The sequence below is a fragment of the Carcharhinus amblyrhynchos genome, chromosome 3, assembly GCF_965287045.1.
Source record: "Carcharhinus amblyrhynchos chromosome 3, sCarAmb.v2.hapA, whole genome shotgun sequence".
Classification (NCBI taxonomy): Eukaryota; Metazoa; Chordata; class Chondrichthyes; order Carcharhiniformes; family Carcharhinidae; genus Carcharhinus; species Carcharhinus amblyrhynchos.
The window spans coordinates 40,543,765-40,568,682 of NC_137326.1; the positions used below are offsets into that span (position 1 = coordinate 40,543,765).

The following is a 24,918-nucleotide window of genomic DNA, read 5'->3' on the forward strand; positions in this document are numbered from 1 at the left end:
GGGAGGAAACCGGAGCATCTGGAGAATGTGCAAACTCCACACAGACAGTGACCCCAAGCTGGAAATCACACCTGGGTCCCTGGTGCTGTGAAGCAACAGTACCAAGCACTGTGCTACTGTGCCACCCATCACGTACTGGGATACAGTGAGAAGTATTGTTTCTTGCACACTATACAGATAAAACATACCATTCATAGAGTACATAAGGGAGAAGGAAAGGACAGAGTGTAGAATATGGTGTTACAGTCATAGCGAGGGTGTAGAGAAAAATCAGCTTACGATATGGTAGGTCTATTCAAAAGTCTAATGGCAGCAGGGAAAAAGCTACTCGTGTCAGTTGATATGTGATCTCAGACTTTTGTATCTGTTTCATAGAATCATACAGTGCAGATGAGGCTCTTAGGCCCATCAGATTTGCACCAGCACACAAGAAACATCTGAAATCCATGTAATCCCATTTACCAGCAAATGGCCCATAGCCTTGAATGTTATGATGTGCCAACTGCTCATCCAGATACTTCTTATAGAATGTGAGGTCTCTACCAACCTCCCAGGCAGCACATTCCAGACCATCACCACCATCTGGGTAAAATAGTTTTCCTCACATCCCTCTTTGAACATCCTGCCCCTCATCTTGAACCTGTGTCCCCTCATGACTGACTGTTCAACTAAGGGGAACAGTTATTCCCTATCCACTATGTCCATGCTCCTCATAATCTTATACACCTCAATCAGGTTGTCCCCTCAGTCTTCTCTGCTCCAATGAAAATAACCCAAGCCTATCCAACCTCTCTTCGTAACTTAAATATTTCACCCAAGCAGCATCCTGGTGAATCTCCTCTGCACCCCCTCCACTAAAATCACATCCTTCCAATAATGTAGCGACCAGAACTGCACACAGTAGTCTAGTTGTGGCCTCACCAAAGTTCTATCCAACTCCAATATGACTTCCCTGCTTTTGTAATCTATGCCTCAATTGATAAAGGCAAGTGTCCCATAGGATGCCAGAGTGTGGCGACTAGGATATTTTAACATTGCAGTGTTGATGCAAGCCTATTTGTGACACTAATTAAAAAAAAGCCTTTTTCACCATGGTACTAACATGCTCTTCTGACTTCAGAGATCTGTGGACAAATAGACCAAGGTCCCCTTGTTCCACAGAACTTCCTAGTGTCATACTGTTCATTAAATACTTCCTTGTCAAATTACTCTTTCTGAAGTGTATTGCCTCACATTTTTCAGGATTAAATCCTATCTGCCACTCATCTGCCCATTTCATCTATACCCTTCTTATAGCCCAAGAGACTCAGCCTTACTGTTAATCACCCAGCCGATCTTTGTGTCATCTGCAAACTTACTAATCCTAACCTCTATATAGTCATCTATGTTGTTTATATTAGTGGTGAATAATAGCGGACACAACACAAATCCCTGTGGTACACCACTGGACACTGGCTTCCAGTCACTAAAACAGCCTTTTGTCATCACCCTCTGTCTCCTATAACTGATCCAATTTTGAATCCACTTCATCAAATTAACCTGTATCCAAGTGCACTTACTTTCTTTACAAGTCTCCCATGTGGGACCTTGTCAAAGGCTTTGCTGAAATCAATATAAACTACATCAACTGCACTACCCTCATCTACACAGTGTACAACCTTCATGTACTCATTTTCACAATGGAAGAAGGTGAAAGAGAGTATGTCAGGTTTGCTTGGGGTTCTTGATTATGCTGGCTGCTTTTCCAAGGCAACTGGATTCTCTACTTTTGTGCAACTCCAGCAATACTCAACACCATCTGCAAACTCCCTCAAAATCACAATCATCCTGACTTGGGAGCACATCTCCATTCCCTTTATCATTGCTATGTAAACATTCTGAAACTCCCAAACAAACAGTTTTTCAGGATTACCTACACCACATGGACAACAGCAATTCAACATTACGTTCTCTCGGACAATTCGAGATGGACAATAAATGCAGACCTCATCAGCAACGCCTAAATCCTATGGATGTGTAAAAATTAAAGTGACAACTGTTAAATTAGATCTCTGGTATTAAAGGATGCTAATCACAACATGGTGGTACAGTTAAAGCCCATTGAAATCATAAGATGTAGGAGCAAAAGTGAGCCATTTAGTCCACTGAGTCTGTTCTGCCATTCAATGAAATCATGACTGATAATCTTCAACTCCTATTTCCTGTCTTTTCCTTTCGATCCCTTTACTGAATAAAAATCTGTCCATCTTAGCCTTGAACATACATAACAATCCAGTATCTACATGTCCTCTATAGTAAAGAATTCCACAGGTTCATGACCCTCAGAGAAGACACTTCTCCTCATTTCTATCTTAAATGGGTGACCCCTTACTCACCCACAAGGGAAAACAATCTCTCAGCATCCACCCTGTCAAGCCACCTGATAATCCTCTATATCTCCTACATTGCCTCTCACTCTTCTAAACTAAAGTACAGGCCCAACCTACTTGATCTATCCTCATAAGAAAACCCCCTCCACACTCAGGATCAACCTAGTGAACCTTCTCCGAACCTCCTCCAATGCCAGAATATCTTTACACTTTAACATGGATGCTTTCACAACTCACCATCATCTGTTGTATTTGTGTCAGATAAGGAACTGGTCTCAGAGGGAATGACTTCATCTAGGAAAAGAAATGACATGTTTCTCACAGCAAGTGTTGTAAATCAGTAACAGCAAATGATTATTGAGAGGCAGACATGTTCTTTTAAATTCTGGATAACGTATTAACGAAAACATTTCACCAAGGGTAAAAAGATTTCAGCTAAATAAGTGTATAAATAAACTTTCACAATTTAAACTGCAATCAGTTGGTTTATTACCTGGAATGACAAGGGAGGTTCTCTGAGTAGGCTTCCTCCCACATTTTATTCTATACTCATTACTTAAATTCTCTATTGCTTGAAGTTTTTTTAGAGCATCAACATAGTCCTGTTTTCTCTTCTTTTTAACATTCTTGCATATTTCATGGTCATTAGCTAGTTTTCTTGCAGCTTCCACAATCTTCTGTTGGATGACAAAATTATTCTCCAAATCTTGTAAGAATGGATCCTGAAAAGTTGAGGTGAAAAATGACCAATTATGCAGTCAGCTCATCTTTAGCTAGACAAGTTTGCAAACCCTTTAGAAATAAATCACTTTATTGGCTGGGATTTACTGGTCTCACTAACCCCTTGTGGAAATCCTGACAACCCACTGAATTGGGCGGCATTTCCAAAATGGTATTCTCGTCAGGTGGCAAACCCAAGGCAATGCTCCCAGCCTGCTACACAGGTCCCGATGAGGCTCCCATCCAAAGCAGATAAATATTCAAAACGCTGAACACATATTTAATCATCAAAGTGGAAACCCGATTTATTGCCAGTGAGGGTCCTCCAAGGTATCTGATGGTTGGAGAAGCTTGGTTTGTTCTCACTAGAATGACAGAGGTTGAAGGGCGACCTGATAGAAATCTACAAGATTATGAGGGGCACAGACAGAGTGGATAATCCAGGGTGGAAGAGTCAATTACTCAGGGGCATAGGTTTAAGGTGTGAGGGGCCAGGTTTAAAGGAGATGTACAAGTTAAGTTTTTTTTTACACAGAGGGTAATGGATACCTGGCACTCGCTGCCGGGGGAGGTAGTGGAAGCAGATATGATGGTGACTTTTAGGGAGCGTCTTGACAAAGACATGAATAGGGTGGGAATGGTGGGATATGGTCCCTGGAAGGGTAGTTGGTTTGGGTTCAGACAGGCAGCATAGTTGTTGCAGACTTGGAGGTCCGAAAAGGCTGTTCCTGTGCTGTGATTTTCTGGTGGGGGTGGGGGGGTAGGTGGAAGAGTCAGATCACCTTCGTACCTGTGTGGTGGGGACCCATTCTTTCAATGGTGATGGTGGGTTCCCTTCTTAGTGGTAAGGGATTGAGGGTGCTTCCCTTGTCAATGGGAGTCAGGAGGTCCTTTATAGGGTGGGGGCAGAGGACAATGACACCCCAATCTCTGTAAAGCTGGCTGGCTCACCCGTTAAAAGTTTTGAATATCTTTATTGCTAAAAGGTGGGAAAATCCCACCTGCTAGGTGCTGCTTAGGTCAGGAGGAAACACTCCAGTTTTACCACTGGTAGGAGAACTTAGATACAAATGGGAGAAACCCATTCTCTATCATTTTACTATCCTTCTAATACTGCACTTGCAAACATATCCATCTGGGCTTATTTGTAGTGTTTTTGTCAATGAAAATGAAGCCTGAAATATGTATTATCCTAATTTGAAGTGTTAATTATTTAAATGTCACACAGGAATCTTATCAAGAAAGCGGAATGGCTGTGATGTGTTGAACCAGTGACATGAAAGGAACATATAAAAATTCAATGTTGCAGCAAATTATTAAATAAAATGGAAGAAAAGGAAACAATAAAATGTGCCAGAAAGGTGAGCAGCAAGTGAATGTATTCCTGCATATATGCAAGAAATGTATTGTTCCAGATAGAATATAATGTCACAGTAGTTAACACTGTTGCCTCACAATGCCAGAGACTCAGGTTCAGTCCCAACCTCCAGTCACTGTCTGTGTGGAGTTTGCACATTCTCCCCATGTGTGCGTGGATTTCCTCTAGTTTCCTCTCAGTCCAAAGATGTGCAGGTTAAGTGGACTGGCCAAGCTAAATTACCCCTTAGTGTCAGGGAGACTAGCAAGGTAAATATGTGGGGGATAGGGCTTGGGTGGGATTGTTGTCAGTGCAGACTTAATGGGTCGAATGGCCTACTTCCACACCGTCGGAGTTCTTTGATTCTGTGGTTTGAGAGGCATGAAGACACACCCCTAACAATGTGTCAATATAATTGCAACATAAGCATTCTTTTTAGATGAAAGTTCTCTGCTGGTATGCCAAGATGTGAAGTTAGCACCACCAATGCCTCAGTAGGTTTATCATTACATGATTCACACAGACCAGGAAGGATAAAAGTTTGATTCCTGGTTAGCGAGTTCATCTAGTTGGAATTAAGTGAAGTAAATGTGCCTCAGATTACCTTGTGCTTGGGAGGGGAGGGAAAAATAAATTCCCATCTCTAATGACCATTTCTGGGAAGTGAATTTTGGTGTGGGTGTTTTTGGATTAGACTGTCTGTGTAACTTCATAAATAAAGGCAACCACTTGAGTTTTATATTGGAGGGTCACAGAGCCTTCGGAACAATATTAAAGCACAAGTCATCATCTACTGAATGAGGGGAAGGAAGAAAATAGTTCCATAACCAGTTTCATAAGAAGAGTAGATGTTAGATATGACAATTTTTCTATTGCATAACTTGTCTCACCACTCCTCATTAGATCTGTTGTGCATGCAACACTTGCCTCTTCATTTTGAAGGAGGCTGTCATCCAATTTGAAAGTTGTGCCCACTCGACGTCTAACATGTGGAAGGTCTTCTCCTGATGCTTGTGGGTACTCTTTTGGTAGCTTGCCTGTTAACTCCTATAATGGGAATGCATGAACAATTATGAGGAGTCTAGTTACTGCTCTAATGTAGGAGGTGTGGCAAACAATTGCACATAACAAGCAATGTGATAATACCCAGATCAGCTGGTTTTAGGTATTGGTCGAGCAATAAATATTGACCACACACTGAGGAGAACATCCCCGTTAATCATCTTTAAAATAGCAGCGTAAGATTTTTAAAAATTGCTGAAAGCCTCACTTTAACATCTCTTCTGAAAGAGACAACATTCAACAATGCAGCACTCCCTCGGTGCTGCACTGGATTGCAGAGGAGGCAGTGGCATAGTGATATTGTCGCTGGACTTGTAATCCAGAGACCCAGGCTACTGCTCTGGGGACCGTGGTTCAAATTCAACCATGGCAGATGGTGAAATTTGAATTCAATAAAAATCTGGAATGGTGATGATCATGAAACCATTGCTGATTGTCATTAAAAACCCATCTGGTTCACTAATGTCCTTAAGGGAAGCAAATCTGTCATCCCTACTTTGGTCTGCATGTGACTCCAGATCCACAGCAATGTGATTGACTCTTAAAAGTCCGCGGGGATGGGCAATGAATGCTGGCCCAGCCAAGGACGCCCACATCCCATGGATAAATAAAAAAAACCCACAACCTTCTAGCGCAATATAGAATTATACCAACTGTGCCAACCAGCTGACACAAATTATTCAAAACAAGGGATAAGAAGATTGAACATTTGCTATTTGAAGCAGTACAATAATGAAACTTGTGATTTTAAGGTTATACTTACAGCTTCTCGTAAACAAATTTTCTTTAATTCCTCCACTTTTTGATTGAGAGTGTCTTGCAATGCACTCTGACGTTGCTTCAACTCAATTAACTTTTCTTTCTTTTGCTCATCACTGACTTCAGAGTCCTGAGAACCTAAATGGATGCACATTATAATTACTAGCAACATCTAAATAATGAAAAAAAACACATGAAAATGATCATGTGCAGTACTGTAGTTCAAAACCACAAAATGCAGAATAACTTTAGCAACAGATGCCCTCTCTGCAGGGTCTGTATAGGTCTCTGCAGTCAGCAGAAGTAGAATGCAGAATCTGTTGAGAAGAATGCTCTCCGGCAGCTTGTAAGCAGACCATGTCCATGTGTTGTTTGGCAGTCTTTCACAAAGCTTTTGACATGTGCATCAATTGGAGAAATTAGTTTGTAGATCAAAACTCTTACAACCAATTTTAGAGCTTTCATTTGATTTTAAATTCAAGAGATTCCCCTTTTTTTGTACAATGGAGCCATTCCAGAACAGAAAGATACTTCATTTCCAATTACTCTTCAGAAAATGTGCGCAACGTCCATTACAAAATAAAACCGAACATGTGACAAACTGTATGTAATGAACACAATTTATATACATTTTTCCATATCCTACTTAAATATCGAATTTAATTGTGTGTATTAAATGTAAATACCGAATCCATTTTAATATACATTTTTTTCTAGTTCCTTACATCTAAAAAGATCCATTAACTGGAACTTGAAATCAATATAGTGCATTATTATCTGAAGTTGTCTCCATATATTGATTTTCACAGATGGCTGAGCATCTGTAGGAGTGGGAACAGAGTTTCAAGTAATGCTCAGTTTTACTTGACCTCAACATAGTCACTGAGCACTGTACAAATTTGCTTTAATGAAAGCGAATCCTTCAAAAGCCTGCTAAATCTCATTTTCTCTCGTGCAAGATTTATGTTGCGTCAGATATATTTATTTGGTAGTATGTCAGGCATGAAAATGGAATATTCAATTCAAACTCAAATATGATACAATGTAAAACTTAATATCTTTGATTCGTGTGGTTCACTAGACTTTCCAATCCTGTAAAGGATTTACAAGTACGAGTTGGAAAGTTTTTTTTGACAAAGCAAGTTTTTGATCTACTATTTCTAGCATTGCTGTGATGAGATAAGCTAGGCTGACAGGTATGCACCGGGCAATGAATCCTCAGAAGAGACAGCAGTGTACTTCACCCCTTTATCTTTGGGACTAGAGGACATGGGCTTATTAATCTGTATTTTTGCAACCTCTCTATTAGATGGGACAGAGAGGGATACGTCAAATTATTTGGTACTCTGAGGAATGCATTCAAATATAATTAATTTGAAGCTTGAAAACTGTATCTGAATTCACAAAAAAAATCTAACTTGCACAGAGTCTAAATTGTGCACAATCAGTAATAGCAAAACAAAGAGTGAATTGTATTGAACCAAAACCAGAACCCACTAAACAGAACAAACAATTACTGTAAAGCAAACAAGGAAGATTTCTGTAATATGTTCATTTAATGAGATCATGGCAAAAACAAGTTAATTCAGTTCATAATTCTAACATACCTTAAAGTCCAACAGATTTCACTTAAGTGCAAAATATTTTTATTGCCAACTCGGAAGTTTAAGAACAAGAGTTGATTCATTATGTGATAATGCTCAGTTTGGTTGAAAGTAAATATGGTTTCAAAAATATGTAAATAATAAATAATCATGCACTAATAATTCATTTCTAATTTATTTTCTTTGATGAAGATTTACATTAAAGGGAAATTAAACACTAAGTTAACACTAATCACTAAGGGTGAAATTTTTTGGCTCTGTCTGCAGCATCCCATCCTGTCAAAAGTCAGTGGACTTCTGGCAGGACTGTTGAATCTCTTGCAGTGACTCCCATCTCAACAGGACCGGAAAATCTCGGGCTAAGATATTAATATTGAAAAGCTGAAGTAAAATGAAGGACTGCATAAAAGTTTAATAGTGTCTATCTGCCCTCTTATATAATGGAATCACATATTTTTATGACATGTTGAAAAAATGCAGAGCAAAGATTTTACCTGAGGAAATTAGACTGCCATTACTAGCTGTTATAATTGGATTTTTGCCATCCACATTTGCCAGTTTAGAAGCTTTAGGCATTCCTGTATCAGTCAAGTCCATTGCAATATCACTGAGACTTCTTGCTGATGGAATCTTTGCCTAAAAGAGCAAAAGAGAGTTCTATATTAAAATTATTTTCTCCCCAATGCCAAAATAGGATCTTATTTGAGTTGGAGAGCCAATGAATTACATTCCAAATGGGTGTTCAAGTTCTAATGTTCATCCACAAGTTTTAATCCATTTTCTGATCAACAACTTACTTTGCTTTGTTTTCTGTCCAAGTAGAACTGATGTTGACTTATTGCCATCACCCAAATGGATTTTATCAGGGAAGTACTTGCATACCACGTGTTTACCACCAGCCCAGTCTGCCCAAATGTTCTTCGCGACAATGGCACTCTGAATTTAAAAAAAAAGGCATCCAATAGGATTTGTTACTGTTTTTAAGAGATTCCAAGGATCCAAGAGTAAGCTCACTTGAGATTTACATTTAGTACAACAAACCCAATGGCAGAAAATGGAGCTCCATAGTGACAACAAATAGTTATCAAGCGCTTTTAATGTGGTTAAACTGTTCACAAGAGCTTCATCCAAATAAAATTTGACAGACACTTAAGATGACATGAGGCAGAAGGTCAAAAGCTTTGGCGAGGAAGTCAGCTTTAAGGATCTTCTTTAAAAAAAGGAGGGATAAAGAGGCAGAGGTAGTATCCCTACAGTGCAGAAAGGAGGCCATTTGGCCCATCAAGTCTACACTAACCACAGGCCTCCCAGGTCCTATCCCCATAACCCCCAACTAGTCCCCCTGAAACTAGGGTCAATTTAGCATGGCCAATCCACCTAACCCACACATCTTTGGGCTGTGGGAGGAAACCCACGCAGACATGGGGAGAACGTGCAAATTCCACACAGACAGTGACCCAAGCCGGGAATTGAATGTGGGTCCCTGGCACTGTGGGGCAGTAGTATTAACCATTGTGCCACCGTGCTGCCCCATGGGGAAAGGAATTTCAGAGATTAGATCCTTGGCAGTTGAAGGTTCAGTCATCAATGACAGAATGATTAAAATGGGACTGCTCAAGAGGCCACAATTGGAGATATGCTTTTATCTCAGATGGTTGTAAGGTTGAAAGAGATTACAGAGGGCATGGGCATAGAAGGATTTGAAAGCAAGGATGAAAATGTTCATACTGAGGTGTGGCTTAACTTGGAGCCACTGCAGATCACTAAGGACTGGATAATGAATGAACAGGACTTAATTGTAAATTAGGATGTGAGCAACAGAGTTTTGGATGATCTTAATTGGAAGATGGAAGATGGGAGGCTTGGCAGCATTGGAATATTAGATAGAGACAACAAAGGCATGAATTTGGGTTTCGGCAACCGAAGAGTTGAGGCAGGTGTAGATGTGAGATTGGGAGTTTATCTTGGGCTTAATCATGACACCAAGTTTGTGATTGTCCCATTCAGTCTCAGACGCTTGTCACAGAGATGGTTGGAGTCAGTGGCTAGGGGAATGGAGTTTGTGTCAGGGAATGAAGACTGTGGTCTTTCCAATACTAAGTTGGGGGAAAGTTCCGCTCACGTGTCAACCATTGGCTCTACTGGTAGCACTCTTCACCCTGAGTTGTGGGTTATGTGTTCAAGACACACAGCAGAGACTAAAACCTAGACTGATGGTTCCCTGGAGTACTGAGGGAATGCTGCATTGTTGGGAGTCTTTTGGATGAGATGTTAAACTGGGGAACTAGCTCCTTCTAAGATGGATGCAAAAGATTCCATATAAATTGACTGCTGCCTTTCTAGTGCTACACTAGTGACTAGTGTCACTTCAAAATGACTGCAAAGTATCTAGAAATATCTAACATGGGGAACGGCTCTACATAAATGCAAGTCATAATGTCTTTAGATAATTGGACAAGCAGTGGTGACAATTTAGAGAATAGCAGTTGAGACCGTAGCTTCAATTAAACATTTGGAAAGTGAAGTGCTGGAATTAATTGCATATTTTCCATTGTTCTGAAAATAACTGAAATGCATCTTTTATTTTGACAAACGAATTAGATTTCTCATGCTGTTAACAACTCCTCTGCCAACTGAAAGGACCAGATGGCCTGGACCATGGACTTCTCCCTAGCTACTTTCAATGTTATTTCAAGGACAAATGACATGAACTGTGCTTTCACAGGTTAGGTGAAGGGCTAATGCTGGGCCAGTGATCAAGACTTATGAAATTTTAGACCAGGATTTCAGGAAAATGCACCAGCTGTGCCCCCTTTTTTGTGCATTTTTTTTCATCCAAACAGCTGTTTCAAAAATATAAATGAAAGGAGCAAGCAATCCCTAATGCCTACAATCTACAATATTATTCGGAATTGATTTAAATTGTATGTAATCTCCTAAAGCTACAATACATGAATTAGACACTTGGAGCACATTAACAGTTCTTTCTCATTTTTAAGAGCACGAAGGATACTTGTATGTAGTTCACTGGATTTTCTCTATCTGTAGTTGGGATTGATAGTGGACAAATGGATGCTTGCAAGCTAATGCCACTTTGAATTGTTAGGCAGAAGGCTATCAGTAGGACTCCTGTCCTTTCACTCACTGCACTGAAACAGGCAGCATTCCAGATGAACTTGCGCCAGCCACCATCAAGCCAGAAACTGAATTATCAACCATCTTAACACACGACTAGTGCAACCTTCGCAAAATATTTAACATACCTACAGGTCATGAAGTACTCAAAGACACAGACATAGAATGCAAACAATTAAAACTTCTTGTTTGCTTTTATTTCCTCCCATCCCCAACCCACTCCAATAATGGCTGAATAAATTACATTTTACTGAAATTTATTAATTTCTTCAGGAGTAGGGCTTAAACTGGCCAGAAGCCAATAAATAGGAGCATTTGTTATGCTACTCTCCCCAGAAATAAATCTGGCAATAGAAATGGAATGTAGAAAACAGATTGTAGCTGCTTAGGCAGCATAAAAATAAAATTTAAAAAGGAAGTTAGTATACCATTAAAAATACAAATGAAAACAATTATTAAAGCGCACACAAGTGGCTCCATACTAGAACTATCATTTCTAAAGTTAACAAATGCTTTTTCAAAAATAATTTGCTCTGAAAATTCATCCAATCCATGGGGAAATGTTAAATTTTGCTGAGAATTTCTCAGTGGAAGGATATTTGATTTATTATTGTCAAATATGTTAGTATACAATGAAAAGTATTGTTTCTTGCACACTATACAAAGCATACCATACATAGAAAAGGAGAGGGTGCAGAATGTAGTGTTACAATCATAGAGAGTAAAGTTTTAAAAGCAAAGAATGAGAGTAAAAGGTAGAATTTGAGGGTATGCTGGGCACAGCTCGTAAGAAGTCACCACACTCTGGCACCTTCTTATAAGGAGTGCCCTCCACATTATCTTCAGGTACACACATGCTCCCAGTGAATTCATACAGGGTCATTTTCTTTCAAATGCATGTAACAATTATAGAGCTTGTTTCCTTGCTGCCATCAGAGGCAACAGCTAACATTTATAAAATGCTTTTAATGGGGAAAATATCCAAAGATACTTCATTGAGACAAAAGAAAAACTGACTCCAAGCCGCAAACAAATTCATCATAGAGATCATATTCTAGGCAAAAAAAAGGGGAAGTTAATTTTAAGAATGGTACACAGGCAGCTGAAGGTAAAGCCACCAGTTGGTGCTGCGAGTGGCAGCAGAGGAGGGCTGGGTGCCTCAAACAGCAGATAAGAGGACTGGGGAATTTAGAGAATGGTTGGAGGAGGTTAAAATGAAGAAAGATAAGACCTTAATAAATATTAAGCACTTGGAGAAGAATTTTAAATTTGAGCAGCTGGATGGCAGGGAACCAACGTAGGGCAACAAGTGCATGTGACAGAGGCAAATGGAACTCGATGCAGGATAAAATGCTAGAGTTTTGGATGAACTGAAGTCATCGGAACTTAAGAGCTTGAGAATGTTGTGCTTATGAACAATTAAGACACCAATTAGCAGCAGAGCAAATATTCAACTGTTGTCATCTAGATAGTGCCTTTAAACTAAAGAATATCACAAAAGCCTGATGTGAAGGTTATATATTGAGGAGCCTTTTCCAGGAGGAGTGCACTAAAATGGCTAAAGGTCAATTTAGAGCACTTTTAACAACATCAGGATGTCTGAAAAATGTTACAGCTAATTAAGTACTTTTCTTTTGAAGTACTGTTATAATGTAGAAATGTTGCAGCCAATGTGGGAACAGCAAGGTTCCTTCAAACAGCAATGTAATATTGGCCAATTCTGCTCTAGTGTTGTTGGTAGAGTGATGAATTGCAGCCAGAATAGGAGGGAGACCTTCCCTTCTACTCTTCAAAGTAATGCTGCGGAATCTTTCACGTCCACTTGATGAGATTCCCATGGCTTTGGAAAGACAGCGCCTCCAATAGTGCAGCCTTCCCTCAGTGGTGGTAAGGAAGAGTGGGGGTACACATAAAAAAGGGTAGAGTTAGAGAGGAACACAATTTCAGGGGTGGGGCATAGACATACAGCTGGGAGGTAAGAAAAAAAAGGGTAGGGTAGAGCCATGGAGGGATTTAAAGGTAAGCACAAGAATGCACTGAATTTAACGTGTTGGGGACAGGGAGCCAATGTTTGTCAGCGAAGAGGGAGATAAAGAGAACACCAGCAACTATTAGTGTAAAAAATGAAATAAACTAGCGAAAAAAATACAGTAAAATGATATTGCTGTAGGCTCATAGCTCTCAAGCTGATGAAGTGAAATCAAATTTTAGATAATCCTCATTAATCCACATTAATCCTCAATTTCAAAACATTTAATTGTTCAAAAACTATTCTTTAATTTGCTTGAATAAAGCATGTTGGATTCTGCAAACACATTGTAAGAAAACCTACATTAAAATATCATTTGTTAAAACCTGTCGCAACACATTCAGTAACTAAAAGGCAAATTTCAAGTTATGCTATCAAAGAAAACAACTTACCTACGAGGATCATGAACTTCAACCGCAAACTTCTTTTCACGGAAGTATAAATTTTCAAGCTGTTTCCACTGGAATAGCTAAACACAAGCAGAACAGCAAGTATGAGTTATAACCTGCGCTCACAGTCCCAGCAAATAAATGGTCTCAATGAAAAAGGGTGCAACATTTAAAATATATGAAAACTGGAAGTTCTAAAATAGAACTGACCATCATTATCATAACTCTCCATTCGATAAATTCTCTGTGTTACTGTAAAGATAGAACATGTACAATGACTTCCTTTTCCCAGCTGTTAATATCTTCCCTTTTAAGGTGCTTCATTGTCAATACACGTTGCCAATTCACTTTTGCAGTGGTCCAGTTACCATTTAAATTAGCAATGTGTGTTCCACTCACTGACCACTCAACTGCTTTACAAAGTGGCTTACTGTACAAAATCCTTGGTTGGATAATAAAAAAAATGATGCTTTGTGAAACCTTAAAAGTAACAAAATGAACTCAAAAGGGAAGAGAGCTTCCAACCTGGTGATTTAATGTACATTTAGCTAAGTCACAGACAACCTTTTTAATCTTTGCTTCATTTCTGGATGTGGCAGCTCCCTATTACTTCCTGACATAAAAGTTTGACACTAAAATTGAAAACACACCACTGACTTTACAAAAAGCCCGAGGCACCACAGCCATTAATAAAAGTTTATTTGTACACTCGCAAATCAACTCACCAGTTACAAAGGGTGAAGTGTAACATATATTTTCGTGTTCATGCTTCCTCGTCACAAGGCTCTTAAGAACCATTCGTTGCCTGTGTTTAAAAACCATTGGAACTTTCCTCGTACTGCACCTTAAGGCTAAGCTTCCTCTAAGTGGGTTCCAAGCCTTCGTACGTTTTACTCCTCCCACCCCCTCTTCATGCCAACATCGTCATCTACTTTGTTTAAAATAAAGTTACCTTTCAGAATCCACCCCTTGCAACTAGTTAATTTGAAGCAAACTAAGGGGAAAGGAATTCAGCCGAGATTCACTTTTCTAGCACCTTAACAAGAGAAACAATTGGTAGTTTTAAGAGACTATTCCAGTAGCAACACTGCAACTGTCACAGCAAAAAATTTACAGAACTCCCAGCTCCCACTGGAATGCCTTACCTTGTTCAATGCCTGCGTTCAAAAAAATCTAACTTGAGGCACTTTCAAGGTGGTGCCATTTCAAGTCAGCTGTCTGCAACAAAACCAGCCAAACTGGTTCTGCAGGATGCTCGGTAGAACACCAGTTTAATTATTACTTTCTTTGCAGCTACGTCAATATGCCGTTTGTCAAAGGGGCAACAAGATTCACTGATAAAGGAGTCAGAGCTGCTGGGAACATATCGAGACAACAAACAGATGAGAAAGCTGACACATGCTTGACCTTCTGATTAGGTTAGTTTCATGATGATGACATATGACATTTTATTTTCAAAATAATCAATTGAAGCAACACGTCGCTGTCAGTGCTCAGGCACAGACTGACACACCGTGGTTTACAGATCCCAAAGTGCCGTGTTCAAATGGGGACCTAATATGCATCACTGACTGGTAAGCTTCTCGATGCCTTATCCAGCCACAACCACTTTACAACATTAACATGTGGATTATCTGGAGTGAAATGTGAAGATTTCCAAACCCTTTCCAAGTTATAACACTACTGACTCATTGCCAGGCATTTCTTGCTTAAGCTGCCTTTACCCAAAGAGTGGTGAAAATATGGAATTCACTACTACAGGGAGTGGTTGAAGTGAGTTTAGATTTTAAATTATTCTTTCATGGGATGTGGGTACTGCTAGCAAGGCCAGCATTTGCTTCCCATTCCTAATTACCCTTGAACTGAGTGTCTTGCTCAGCCATTTCAGAGAGGCATTTGAAGAGCCAAACTACAGGAGCTGGACAAGTATATGTGGGAGAAGGGAATAAATGGTTATGTTCACAGAATCCCTACAGTGCAGAAGGAAGCCAATTAAGAATGCACAACTCTCTTACAGAGTATCTTACCCAGGCCCTCTCCCCCACCCTATTCCTGTAGCCTCATACATTTACCATGGTTAATACATCTAACCTACACATCTCTGGACAAAGACAATTTACTGTGGTGAATCCATCTAACCTGCACATCTTTGGACTGTGGGAGGAAATCAGAGCACCTGGAGGAAACCCATGCAGACACACAGAGAACATGCAAACTTTACACAGTCATCCAAGGCCATAATTATGAGGCAGCAGTGCTAACCACTGTGTCACCCTCAGGCTTGTTGGTAGATTTAGATGAGGAGAAGTGGGAAGACACTCGAGTGAAGTATGAACACTGGCATGTGCCGAATGTCCTATACAAGCCTATGCCCTGTTTATTTCCATCCTTCCCTCCCAGAATCCCAAGTCAGAACACTCAGCAATCTGCATCTGTTGAAGGGCTATTCCTCTAACATTTTCTTTTTCTTTTAAAGATGCTGTCTGACATGCTAGAGCTTGGTTTGGAGAATCATTTAGATCAGCACTTGGGAAATTTTCCAATGCCCGGTACATCCCTGCCAGTGAGCATTAAGTTTACAGTGAGCGTAGACACTCACTGAGAAGGTTTACCCTTTTAAAAAAATAAATGTAATAGAATTTTGCAAACTGTAGGAGTCACAGGTTCAAGGAAAACATGCAAAATTGACAACTCTATATTCCATAATGAATGGCACAATCAGTATACAGAGTGGGAGGTGGGGGAACATTAGTAACAGCTATTTGAAGCCTGTTCAAAGTATCTCATCCATTATGTATGTTATCTTGTGATACCAGGTGAGATCTTCTGGTCCTGCCGACACCACCACCCCACCCCCATTCACCCACCCACCACCACAACATAGGGTGCAAACAACAGGAAACCCCGTTGACGTGGCAGGATCAGAACATTCCACCTGTGCTCAATGACGGGCTGCCTCTACCACCATAAAATATACTGCGGGGGGGAGGGGGAAGGAGGGGTAGAAAATCCCACCCATAATAGTAGATGCAGCTTATTGGTGGCACCCCTACCCAAATCAGAAATTTGTGGGTTCAAGCTTTCAGCACAGTCTAGGCTGAAACTTCACCAAGGTATTGAGGACGTGAATTGCTGGAAGAGTTGCCTTTAGATGAGATGTCAAACTGAGCCGCCTCCTGTTCTATCAGGTGAAAGAACTAAGTCATTGGATCTTTTCCAAAGAAGAGTTGGGAGGTTACCCAGTGTCCTCAACCATTATCACAAACTGATTATCTGGTCATTTATCTTCCTATTGTTTGTGGGGCCTTGCTGCGACATTTCCCAACATTACAATAGGTGTGTTGCACTTTATGTACTTAATCAACTGAGAAATATTTGGCATGCTGTGGGTGTGAAAAGCATTAATTAAAAACAAGTTCTTCCCATCCTTTTGCATCTTTTAGTCTTGTTCTGCTTTCTATTCAAACCTTCTATAATCATCAGAAAGAAATTCATCATATAAATGCACATTTTGCAGATTTAGCTTCAATTTAGCTTTTTCCGCTAGAAAACCTGGAGGAAGTTTTTGAAGCAAGCAAAGTCATTTTGTTCAATTTAAAAATTTAAAGGATAATTCTTAATTTTTTATAAATTTGGCAGCCAATATTTTCACAATTTTTAAAATAAAAGCCTTGCTTTGATTTTCTTTGTCACTTTCAACTTGGGTTATTTCTAGTTACTTTAGATTGGAAAGCAGATACGTCTGGGCAATAAACCTATGTATGATGTTGTATGGCTTACAGCTTTCATTTATGTTCCTCAATATCAGTATGTAAAGTGAATACTGCCATGTTAACATTCAATGGCAGAATTAATTAAGAAACTAATTGAGAAAAGTACATACATTGGGCAGGATTCTCTGGTCCTATCTGTGGCGGGACACATTGCGAGTGAGAATGGAAAATTTGATGTTCCAGCCAGAACTCTGTTCACTCTCAATGGCACAGGAAAATCCCAGCCCCGAATGAGGATGGAAATTTTCAGCCCTTGTATTAAGCAAGAGATACTAATGGCACGTAGGGATATGGGGATAGTGCAGAAAAATGGCATTGAGGTAGGTGATCAGCCATGATCTGATTGGCAGAGCAGCCTAGATGGTTGGAATGGCCTACTCCTGCTCCCATGCACAATCCCTTTCAGACATGAAACCCAGTCATTTATTGCCCTCTTAAAAGTTCTTGAATCAAAATAGTTGAAAGGATACAAAAATAAATAGAAGAGCTAAAGCTCTGTTTTAGTTTCACTAGACGTGTGCCATGTCCCTACAGCCATGCAGAAACAGGTTAGCACTCAACCTCTAAACAAACAATGAGTCAGCCCTGTAATAACCCCTACCTCAAGCACAGTCACTTCTACCCGAACTTTAGTCATAACTGTTCCCCTGACGAAGATAAGAGACCTGCAGAATGAGTATAAAACTGGATTGGCCAGAAAATCAATTTATGCAGCTTTACTCATCAGCAAGTCCACTGGAATGAAAGCTTTTCTAATTAAAGAATTCCCAAAGAGAACAATTTTCGACTCATTTAGTCAGACGAAACATTGCAAACAGGTATGTACGAAGGTTGCTGCAGCATACCAGCCCTGGTTAATGTAATCTCAGGCTCTCAATAGTCTTGCTTCACTCAATAGCACTGCATTATTAACAGCAAATGAACATTGATCAGACAAGTGCAATGTTGAAGTAATACTCTATAAACATTAAAAAGACTATTGTGCACATTTCAGACAAACAGTGTAATGTTAGGAGTCAGCTTTGGCTCAGTGGTACTCCTCTTAGAGTCAAAAGCTTTTGGGTTTAAGCAGCACTCCAGAAGTTTGAGCATGTATTCCAGACTGAAGCTTCGACAAAGCACTGCATGCTACACCGTTGGATGAGACGTTAAGGAATAGAACGATTGCCCTCTTACCATAAATTATCTCTGACACTATTCAAACAGTAGTAGTGTCACCCTGCAACTCACGCCGCCCCCGCCCCCTCCCCCCAACTAAAACAGATAATCTGGTCATTTATCTGGTAATGTTCTGGGGACCCGGGTTCGAATCCCATCATGGCAGAGAGTGGAATTTGAAATAAATAAAAATATCTGGATTTAAGAACCTGCTGATAACCATTGTTGATTGTCAGAAAAAGCCACCTGGTTCACTATTGTTGTTTAGATAAGGAAATCTGCTATCCTTACCTGGTTTGGCCTACACGCGATTCCAGAGCCACAGCAATGTGGCTAACTTTCAACTGTCCTCGGAAAACTAGGGATGGGCAATAAATGCTGGCCAGCCAATGATGCCCATGTCCCACGAATGAATATTAAAAAAAATTACTTTCAGAGAAGGCTTTCTGTGTGTAAACTAGCATTCCAACTATGGCGAAGCTTTGAAAACATTCAGAGACTCCTCAGCATATGACTTGTGCTACATAAATGCAAGATGTTTCTTTTTAACAGTTGTATTGAGGTAGTATTTTATTCAGAGGTCAACCAACAATTTAAATGCGGATATATTCTCGCACATCCAAGAATGGTTTTGAAGGGAGTTATTTAGACCAGGGATTCCCTCGCTTTTGTCTTTGTGGACTGGGTATCATGAAGGCTTGGCAGCTACTGTTTAAATCCATGATCCAAGTCACTTTTTTTTTTACACATCTTGTTCAGAATTCTGAAATAGAATTTATCTACCAAAATGACAATCTTGCGAAAAAAATAAACAGCTCTTTCCAAACTTCCAGGCCGACAAGTTTCAGGCTGGACAAACGCCAAATAAACAAATATACGAGTAAGTTTGAATTGCATGAGCTTGTGGGATGGAAAAGTCTAGGGCCTGGGTTGCCAGAATTTAGGTACCATAGGTGCCTTCAGGTTGAAGAGATTTCATTTAGGCTGTATAGCTGCTAACCGTGGCACTAGGCCAGACATGCAAGCTACAATGCAAATACTTTTGTTTGTTAATCAAAGTTTGTCCTTACAATTGTTAGTCCCCATACTTATATTGTTAACCATATAAATTCCTATTTAGTTGTGCAATAATATTCTGATTCATCTGTATAATACATAGGAACTGCACTCCATCCATTTCTTACAACAGAGGTTAGCACAAATAAAATCCCATTCTATTTTCTCTCACACATTTACTTTCCGTACTTTTCTCTCTCCCCTTCTTTGCTCCCATCATTCTCTCCTTATTCTATCACTTCTCAGAAACCTGAAGTCACATTTGACTAGCACAGTTTATTAGCCATTGTCCTGTGGGAGAAGATGCAGTTATTATGATTGTGGGCATATAGAAATGCCTCATGTCACAAATCAATAAGGAACCCTGAGCCATCTAGCACGTGCAAGATACAGAACGCAGTCTTCTTTGAATCACAATATAGAGTGAAGACCCAATATTATTATTAGTAACACACTGAAAAGCATACATATTTTGTGATGATACTGTGCTTTTAAGAAACATATTTTACCATGCTTCTTGTAAGGAATGTATTTGAAAGCCAGCTCTGATGTTGGAGCTCCAGAACTCCTCCTCCCCTGGCCTAATTCCCAAAATTCCAGGAATTAATCCTTGGCAGAATATTGCAGTACCACTTCTGGCCACTGGAGCACTGTGCCTGGCTGGGTTAAAGAACGGTTGGCCAGACCTGGGCTTCCTTCCAAAACCCGTCCACTGCCTATCACTGCTCAAGTGAGTGTTAAATGGCAGCAGGGAGTTCAAGAGTTTGCATCCTTAAAATTCTACCACAATTATATCCTACTTAATGATGACATTCTATTCCTCCTTGATATCTGTGCCTTTTAGTGCAGTTGATTACTTCATCCTCCTCTACCAACAAATTCAATTCCTCCATACAAAACATTGCCCATTGCATGGTCATCCAGGGTTCCAGAGGCCATAGCAATTAAGATGGAGTAACTGGAGTCCATTTAAATAATGGGCTTGGACAACAAAATTAATTAGTTTAAACAATGCAGAGTATGTATCCAGAAGCTAATGTTGAAAAATGTTATTTGTAAAGCTGTTAGAATGAAGTTCATAATCAAAACCCATTTTTGAAATTGTATGGGAAAACCTACAGCACAAATCTACACAACTTTTTCCTGTCCGCATAGCTAAGTAGACAATTTTTCATTTTCATAATCAGTCCTGTATTTCATAATTACTGTTGACATGATCAGTTTTGCAAAAGTGATATTAAAACACCCTTAAGCAAATGATAAACATTTGTTATTAAATACTATATTCCCAGAACAGCATTTATCACACATGCTTTACCTCATTATGGTTTCCATCATGCTTAAGACGCGATGCAGAGCAATGAATTCAACAGGACTTAGTACTTGTATTGGATACAATAATAAATTCTCCAAGTAAATATGCATGCATAAGTTTCTTGGAGATATCGCTCCCATTTGTTTAGAAAATTAATTAAGGAGTACTCCAAACCTAAAATGTGCACTCTGAACGACACTTTAACTTCCAGTCAAAAACATAATAGACAGCAAAGGCCGATAAGAGGATATTGTTTGTTTTAAATGGTAATTATCATGTAATTTTTAAAAAAAATCATTAGTTGGAATTTTGCCCAAGTTTGAATCACATTTGATATTGCTAAAATATACAATTTACCCAATATTTATTTAGAAGAGCAAAATGCTTTTTCCAGAATTTTCAATTGTACTAAACGAAAATACTAAATGGCATTTCAGCAGGTCCCATTAGTTTGCTTACAGGGGAACATCTCTACATGTGGGTGTGTGTACACAAAGAGGGGGTGGAAAGAAGTGAGGGGTTGGAAGAGAAAGCAGTTCAATTAACAAGTGCCACTATATAATTAGGTGGAAAATAAAATAGTCAAAGATCTCTTACTGATTGCATCTGTGCCTTTGTGAGAAAAGTGCAGACCAGGTGCTTCCCTACAGGGAGGGAGGAAAACATTGCGAGCCAAGAAAAAAAGACTGTGTTATGGTAGTATGTTATTGTCTTTAGTCACTACAGCTCAAACAAAAGCAACGGCTGATGTCCTCACAAGGCAGACTCAGAGGCTTAGACGCTATTCTCGAATTGACCGAGCGGCTGGGGGACCCACATAATCTTTGCGCTGGATGAACATATGGAGTTGGCAAGAGGATTGGCCCAAGGAGTCTTACTGCAGCAACAATTCTGGAGCCACACAAAAACAAAATGCAGCAGATGCTGGAAATCTGAAATAAAAACAGAACGTGCTGGAAAATCTCTGGTCTAGCAGCAACCGAGGACAGAGAGAATGGCTGGAATGTTCTGACCCCTCCTGCCAGTGGCATCATCTGGTACCACCAAATTCAATGGACATTTGAATGTCCATTGCAGGAGAACCTGCTAATGTTGAGTCAAACATGACTTCTTCTGAACACTTGGTTTTCATAACCTCTGTAGTATTTGTAATACGCCACATTTCCATCCTACTGTGTGGATTTTGCTGCCTGGGATGGACCTTAGCACCTATTGGAAAATGCAGTATTTCATTACTGCATGATAATTTCAGTGTAGTCCTTTGCATGACCTTCAAAGGAAATGTTTTATATTTGTTGGGAAGCTGTTCAATCACAAAAAAGTATATTTAATGCTTGATTTTACTACAGGACCAACTGAGGTCGAGCTGCTCACTGTTCAAGAGTTTTTAATCTGTTGCTGATTAGTACACTCCTCAGAAGAGAAATCCTCAAGAACAGACAGGGTATGTATAAAAACATAGTTTAAATTTTGCAGACAGGAATTTGATGTGTCCGCTCTTAACGGTTGTGGAGTAGCAGAATTCAGACACAAATGGCATGAAAACAATGGAAGAGTAGACCATTCAGTGCCACAAAACAGTTCTTAAAAAATCTGATTGAGGCATGGAAATTTTTGCCAACATCAGCCCTTGTCTATTTTAGGCCTAACAAGACTGTGCTTGATTTGGGTCCAGCAGCCTTTATACAAACATTGTTTGTAATTTGCGCAAAGTGAGTGTTGGCAGGATACACAAGCTGGACAGCATAAAAGTTAACTCAAGCCTGTCCTCATCTGGCATCATATAGTTTTCTGTGGGAGTTACTGGATAGCGATCAGAAATGTGAACACTTTTATAATTTTGTCTCCATTGCCCAGGAACGCAACAATTGTTATCCTGGTTGAGATCACATATCTCAGCTGAAGTTGTGGTTGAACTAGTACACCACATGGCACAATTAACTACAATGTGACTACTTTAACATGAACATAAATAAAATTGTGTGTGTGTGTATACTTGAATAAAGGTAAAGTCACCATAGTCCAAGATGACCATTGGCTGACTGGTGGTGATTTAACCTGAGGATTGCCACAACTCAGGCGAGGAAGCAAGGTTTAGAAGGCAGGGCCTTCATGAATAACCTCAGCCTGTATGGGAACTGAACCCATGCTGTTGGCATTTTTCTGCATCATGAACCAGCCATCTAGCCAACTGAGTGAATCCTCCCATTGATCTCAACCAGGGTAACAATGGATGGTCCTGGGCTAGGGAAACTTAAGTCAGTGTTATTATAGGTTGAAGTTATTGAATAAAAGTTTATTTATCGGAAATAAAAGTAAGCTTTTGTGATAATAACACTCAGTTTTTTTTCCTGTCTGGATTGTCTTGAATGGTCAGTTTAAGGGGCTTGTCCCATCGGTGGGTTTGTTTGCTGGGCAGCGCCTGCAAGAAAGGTACGTCAGGGCACTGGAATACACGGGGCACATTTGGCCAGGAGTAGCTGGGTGGAGGAGACTGGTGAATAACAAAAACACAGGGAAAATGAAGGTAAGGGGAAAAAAAAACAAAATGAAGTTAAGACCCAAACTTGTTGAACTCCATGTTGAGTCATGAAGGCTGTAAAGTGACTAAGATGAGGTACTATTCCTCAAGCTTATAATGAGCTTCACTGGAACACCTGATGAAGGGTCAATGCTCCGAAAGCTTGTGCTGCCAAATAAACCTTCTGGACTTTAACCTGGTGCTGTGGAACTTCTTACTGTGCTTACCCCAATGCCAGGCATCTCTACATCACAATACAGCAAGCCTCATAGCTCAACCCCCTCAACTCCGGAATCAGCCTAGTAAACCTCCTCTGCACTCCCTTTAGCCTTGGAGGGAGTGCAGAGGAGGTTTACTAGGCTGATTCCGGAGTTGAGGGGGTTGAGCTATGAGGAGAGGCTGAATAGATTAGGCTTGTACTCGTTAGAGTTTAGAAGAATGAGGGGAGATCTCATTGAGACATATAAGATGATGAATGGGATGGATAGGGTAGAGGTGGAGAGACTCTTCCCGCTCAGAAAGGACATTAGGACTAGGGGGCACAGCCTTAAGATAAAAGGGGGGGCGGTTTAGAACAGAGTTGAGGAGGAACTTCTTCACTCAAAGGGTGGTGAATCTCTGGAATTCTCTGCCCGTTGAAGTGGTGGAGGCTGCCTCGCTAAATATTTTTAAGACGCGGGTTGATGGATTTTTGATAAGCGAGGGGATTAAGGGTTATGGGGAGAGGGCGGGAATGTGGAACTGAGCCACGACAGATCAGCCATGATCTTATTGAATGGCGGGGCAGGCTCGAAGGGCTAGTTGGCCTACTCCTGCTCCTATTTCTTATGTTCTTATGTTCAAAGATAGAGATATCAGTGTGAGAGCGAGGTGGGAGAATTAAAATGATAGACCGCCAGAAGCTTGTGGTTATACTCGCGTACTGAACGCTGTTGGCAAGGCTGGAGAGATTGTTTCCATGAGCGATGGGATGGGATTGATGGGATGGAATGATAGATCAAATGACAGATTTGGTCAAATGCGACAAAATGGTGAGAACAATTTAGTTGATACAACTTACCATTCATAAGTTTTGTGTTTTTTAAAATGTTCATTCATGGGATGTGAACATCGTTGGCTAGGCCTGCAACTGTCTGTTCCCAATTGCTTTTATGGTGCTAGTGGTGATGAGCTGCCTTCTTGAACCACAGCAGTCCATATAGTACAGTACACCCTCAGTGGATTCCATGATTTTGGCCCAGTGGTGGTGAAGGAATGGCAACATAGTTCCAAATCAGGATGGTGCGTGACTTGAAAGGGAACTTGTAGTTGCATTGTTACCTTGTATTTGCAGCCGTTGTTCTTTCAATGGTGGCGGTTTGGAAGGTGCTGTTGAAGGAACCTTGACGAGTTGTAGCAGCATATCTTGAATATGTTACACACTGTCAGTGGTGGAGGGAGTGAATGTTTAAGTTGATGGATGAGGTGCGAATTAAACTGCTTTGTCCAGGATCGTGTGGAGCTTTTTGAGTGTCAATGGAGTTGCATTCATCTAGGCAAGTGGAGAGTATTCCATCACACTGACTGGTGGACAGTTATCAGGGAGGGGAGTTACTCACCACAGAATTTCCAGCCTCTGGTCTGCTCTTGTAGTCACAGTATTTACATAACTAGTCCAGTTCAGTTTCTGGT

General features: G+C 40.2%; 1 protein-coding gene and 1 long non-coding RNA gene across 4 annotated transcripts in view; one reads left to right on the forward strand and one right to left on the reverse strand.

The window, feature by feature from the left end:
* The window catches only part of LOC145339010 (FERM domain-containing protein 4B-like), a 317,833-nt gene that overhangs the window by 18,456 nt on the left and 274,459 nt on the right, over positions 1-24,918 (reverse strand). For both annotated transcript variants that reach the window (XM_080183444.1, XM_080183436.1), the window contains exons 12-18: positions 13,428-13,504; positions 8,669-8,807; positions 8,366-8,507; positions 6,272-6,405; positions 5,374-5,493; positions 2,863-3,091; positions 2,607-2,663 (exon numbers count right to left, since the gene is read on the reverse strand). In XM_080183444.1, the coding sequence (XP_080039570.1) occupies positions 2,607-2,663; positions 2,863-3,091; positions 5,374-5,493; positions 6,272-6,405; positions 8,366-8,507; positions 8,669-8,807; positions 13,428-13,504 (898 nt within the window). The remainder of the gene's footprint in view (positions 1-2,606; positions 2,664-2,862; positions 3,092-5,373; positions 5,494-6,271; positions 6,406-8,365; positions 8,508-8,668; positions 8,808-13,427; positions 13,505-24,918) is intronic.
* LOC145339048 (uncharacterized) lies at positions 4,341-22,171 on the forward strand. Of its 2 annotated transcripts, XR_013885945.1 has the most exons (4): positions 4,341-4,450; positions 14,718-14,842; positions 16,613-16,760; positions 22,076-22,171. It is a non-coding gene; the product is annotated as an uncharacterized LOC145339048 (long non-coding RNA). The 2 variants fall into 2 exon arrangements; XR_013885944.1 differs by lacking the exon at positions 4,341-4,450 and having other exon boundaries at positions 14,571-14,842.